The 4,828-nt window shown below is 33.0% G+C and overlaps 1 protein-coding gene across 1 annotated transcript; it reads right to left on the bottom strand.

Annotated features, from left to right (window-relative positions):
- Positions 1–363: 363 nt before the first annotated feature.
- On the bottom strand, positions 364–2,549 carry LOC110774954 (60S ribosomal protein L37-3). The gene is made up of 4 exons (XM_021979558.2): positions 2,394–2,549; positions 2,165–2,300; positions 1,124–1,225; positions 364–712 (listed from the first exon to the last, which is right to left on the bottom strand). The coding sequence occupies exons 1-4, from the start codon at positions 2,394–2,396 to the stop codon at positions 669–671; spliced, it is 285 nt and encodes a 94-aa protein (XP_021835250.1). The 5' UTR covers positions 2,397–2,549; the 3' UTR covers positions 364–668.
- Positions 2,550–4,828: the final 2,279 nt, after the last annotated feature.

The following is a 4,828-nucleotide window of genomic DNA, read 5'->3' as shown; positions in this document are numbered from 1 at the left end:
CAGCCCACAGCCATCTTTACCAATAGTGTACCACATAAAATGATAAAACACAGCACTACTTGCCCGCTTGGTCATTGTCGAATTTTGTAGGTAACGGAGTATGAAGGGTACCATGAAAATTTTATACAGGGAATTTAACTTACTACATATAAAAAGGCATACATCTAATCAAAATATTAACTTACTACATATAAAATCATACATCTTATTAAAGTTCGGTGCAACTTTGCTTACTTTCAGTTCCTTCTAACTAAGATACGGTCCCCAACACAGGGGGAGATCAACATTGGCAGTAACTTAAAAGCTTAGAGAAGAACAGAACTCAACTGTATAATTACCCACTCACCGCAGATCTGCAACATCTCAGACCAAACTTCAGCATGTTATAACTCACTTCGAACATTCAACTGACAGGCAGTAAATATAGGAGAAGGTTAATAATGCATCATACAATCACAAATCTTTGTAGCAAAAGACCCGAGGATAATACTTTAGTTTGAGGTATGATGTCATTTAGCTAAACAACTGAAAACTTTCCCAGAATTGTGAACATTTCATTCCTAATACAAATTCTGCAGTTAATACAAAATTGGCTAATCCCACGCTTTAATGGAAAACTACAACTAAAGATAAAAATGTCCGCCCAAAAAAATTTCAACGACTCCAAATTAAGAGGCATCTGTGGCGTGCTTCCTTGGAGCTGCTTGAGTACCTGGTGTGGAAAATAGATAAGTAAGCCACTGGGGAGGAGCATCAATACAAACATTGTATCCTAGGAAAATAGAGAGGCTAAGGGCATGTTTGGTATACACTTAGGAAAGGAAAGGAAAGGGAAGAGAAACAAAGGGAAAAGGGTAGTGTTAGCTATTACCAATATTAGTTGTTTGGTATACCTTAGGAGAGGAAAGGAACCACTTGTAACAAATTGGGGATTGAGGAGGGTAATAATGTTGTTATCATAGGGTTAGAGAGGTAACAAATGATGGTAACGGATACCCATAGGAAATGGAGTGTATTGCCACTCATCTCATACCAAACATTAGGTAATGGAAATAGTTAATTGATTTCATTTACTTTCACTTAAAAAGTCTGTACCAAACATGGTCTAAGATGAAAGCAATACCTTCTCTGAAACCGGTCTTGAACCGCCTGGGAACATTACGTAGGTACCTCATTCTACCTGTTCCGGTTGTCTTCCTCCTGATTGCCTTCTCACTCCAATTATCTGAAATTCAATGCAACAATAGAGAAAGTTGAGAAAACTTTGCATAACAGAAGGTTAATGTTGAGCAATCAAATTTGATCACTAGTTGCGATAAAAAGATCTAGAAGATGTTACTACAGATGACTGAGTCTCCTTTAACATGCAAATTACGAGCAAATGGTTTCAAGTTCCTCAAAATGTCCCAGTTAGACTGTATAATTATATCCAAGTCTAGTAACCATACGTTCATAACAATTCATTGGGAGAACATGATTGTTATCGGGATAATCCATTCAAAACCGGCTAAGGGATTCGCTACATGGGCCGGTGAATAAGAGAACATGATCATTTAATCTCTTAGCCATGGTGCAATGTCATAATGTTCCAAATTCCTCAAAATGTCCCAAGTTATACTGTAAAACTATATACAAATCTAGTACCATAGGTTCATAACACTTCATTAGGAAAACATCATTGCTATGGGATAATACATTCCAAACCGGCTAGGGAAACTTCTACTGAGTCCCGTGAATTAGAGAGCATGATCATTCAATCTACAGGTCTATTATCCCTTCTGCTTCAAATTTACGCCTCTAATTCCAAATTAAGATGCACAATTATCACTTGTTGTTATTACAGATTAGAGCAAACATCCACTTTCCCACTCAACTATTCTGTGTTCAATAAATTTCATTCAGACGCTAATTTTCTCCTCAATTTACCTCAAAAGAACCTCAAATCGTCCCAAAACACGCAATTTCTCAAAATCAAGCTACCTAAAATATTTCACTTCATGATCAATCATACATCTATAACAAAAACATCATACAATTCACGTAATCATGCCAAAATGTACATAATTGGATAAAAGATCATACAAAACAAAGCTAAAAAATGATTCAAAAATGGCGGCAAAAAAATCACAAAGAGAGTGAAATTGAGAGAGGTAGAGAGACTAACACTTCCTCTTGCGAGCAGCAGGAAATCCACAGCCAGAGCACCGGCTCTTCTGAAGGTGGAAACTGCGGCGGCCACACCTCACACACAAAGTGTGGGTCTTGTTCCTCCTCTTACCGAAACTCCCTGTTCCCTTCCCCTACAAATTCAAAATTAAACAAACCATTTTCATCAATTGTCTAAAAATTCTTCAATCCGCCATTGATGAGGTAAGAGAGAGAAAATAAGTTACCATTTTTCGTGTTCGGCGAAAACCCTAGACCTCTGGTGAAGAGAAGATGACTGCAAATATGGTTATCGATTAAATATGGGCATAGAGTTAGGGTTTAGAGTAATATTGGGCTTCTTTTTTTTGGCGGGATATTAGGCTTTTTTTTTGACGAGATATTGGGCTTCGTAAGTTTCTTAAACAGGGCTATAATTTTGTGTGATTATTTGCGGGCTTGGACGGATAGCGGGTTGGATTTAGACTTTTGTTTTTATTCAACGAGTCTAGAATGGAAAAGCCTAGCTCTTTTTGCGGGATTGATTTCGGGATGGAGGAGGGAGTATAATTTATTTATTTTAGATTTTTGTTTGTTTTGAAGTGAAAGAAAGGTTTTATTAGCAGCACAAGTCAGTGCAAGTCCCGCAATTAAATGGGCCTGGTGTGAGTTTTGTTCCTATTTACGTAGGCTTATAGTATACTAGATTTTAGCACGTGTGATGCACGAATTCTATTAAATTGCTAAGTTAAAATAAAACTCCTATGTAAGGAGTATATCAACTGCTATGTTTTATATACTTCCTCTGTTCCGGAAATATTGCACCATTTGTTTTTTACACTATTCACACTACGTCTTTGGACATTTTTTGTGATTCGTACGTAAGGAAATTTTAGTCAAGTGGAGTCATGTTAGATTCGTGTCGATATATATTCTCTAAATATTAACTTTTATAATTTTTACTTGCATGCAATTTGAGATATTAAGAGTCAAAGTAACGGTTAGACATGGAAAAATCAACCATGGTGCAATATTTTTGGAAAGGAGGAAGTATTAGATTAGATTAGTTTTTGATTTTGGATTAAATTTTATTTTATATTTATTTTTTAATTATTAGAGTGTTTGATTTTGGATGAAGTTGTATATGCGTAATATTAGTAATCTAATCTAATATATATATAAAGGAGGCATATTTGCTGAAATATTAGAGCGCCACCTAGGATTAAAATTGGTTTCGGCCAATGAAAAATAAGATATATAATTTATTTTTGAATTAAAAAAATCAAGTGTCACGTAGATAATTAATTAGGTGCCACGTAGATATTTTAGATAATTAATAAATAATATGTACAACTCCATCCAAAATCAAGCACTCTAATAATATAATTAAAAAATAAATCTAAAATAAAATTCATCCAAAATCAAATACTAAAATAAAATAAAATAAAACACTAATCCAAATATCCAATATTAGAGCGTCACGTGGAAAATCTAATGGTTTCGGCCAATCAAAAATAAGATTTCAAACTTCATTTTGAATTAAAAAAAAGTAGAGTGCCACGTAGATAAATAATTAAGTGCCACGTTTAATTTTTAATATTACGCATATACAATTTCATCCAAAAATAAACACTCTTATAATTAAAAAAAAAATCTAAAATGAAATTCAATGCAAAATAAAAAAAACTAATCTAATCTAATATATAAAATTGGTATATACATAGGAGCTTTATTTAAATATAACAATTTAATAGAATTCGTGCATCGCACGGGCTAAAATCTAGTTAATTAATAAACGGGAAGTGATAAATCCATGAAAATTTTTACTTCTTCCAATGAAATCCACATTTTTTTAAAGTTGATTTTCTTGGATGAAGTAAAATTCTTCCTTGGATTTATCATTTCCCTTAATAAACATATCTACATGTCACCTAATTATTTATCTACGTGACACTCGACCTTTTTAATTCAAAAATAATTCCGAAAACTTATTTTTCATTGGCCGAAACCATTAGATTTTCTACGTGGCGCTCTAATATTGGATTCGTGTTTGATTTTGGATTGAATTTTAATGTTTGATTTTAATTGGATGAATTTTATTTTAGATTTATTTTTTAATTATTAGAGTGTTTGATTTTGGATAGAGTTGTATATATTAGTAATTAATTAATTAAAATATCTATGTAACACCTAATTAATTATCTACGTGGCACTTAATTTTTTTAATTCAAAAATAAATTAGAAATTTTATTTTTCATTGGCCGAAACCATTAGTATTCCTACGTGGTGCTCTAATAATTCAGCAAATATGCCTCATTTATATATGTATATTAGATTTCTAGTTTTACGAGGTAAGGTATAGTTTAGGGTGTTCACTTTTCAAACTTTTTTTCTTTTTATGGGGAAGAACAATATCATTAATACTCAGCCATATGACATCTATAATGATACAAAAGATCTGCATACCACATATTCAAAGAAAATACATAACTGTTACAATCAAAACAATTATCATTTTGCATCTTAAAGCACATCTCGCACTCCACCGCTTCAGTGATGTTCGATGATTTCACATTTTTTCAAGTAGAGTTGTTCGCAATCTGTGCACGGATTGTTCTAATCAACACGTTGATGATAAACCCTAAACTTGTATGAATCCAAATCTCCTTAAAAAATTCTCATC

Source organism: Spinacia oleracea, chromosome 1, assembly GCF_020520425.1.
Source record: "Spinacia oleracea cultivar Varoflay chromosome 1, BTI_SOV_V1, whole genome shotgun sequence".
NCBI lineage: Eukaryota > Viridiplantae > Streptophyta > Magnoliopsida > Caryophyllales > Amaranthaceae > Spinacia > Spinacia oleracea.
This window is presented reverse-complemented; position numbering and strand designations above follow the sequence as displayed.

What these genes read in the sequence shown, in the direction of transcription:
- LOC110774954 (XM_021979558.2), bottom strand. An exon ending in TGCTGCTCGCAAGAGGAAGT is followed by an intron (nt 1,226 to 2,164) that starts GTTAGTCTCTCT and finishes ATTGAATTTCAG; the next exon opens with ATAATTGGAGTGAGAAGGCA. An exon ending in CAAGACCGGTTTCAGAGAAG is followed by an intron (nt 713 to 1,123) that starts GTATTGCTTTCA and finishes TTTCCACACCAG; the next exon opens with GTACTCAAGCAGCTCCAAGG.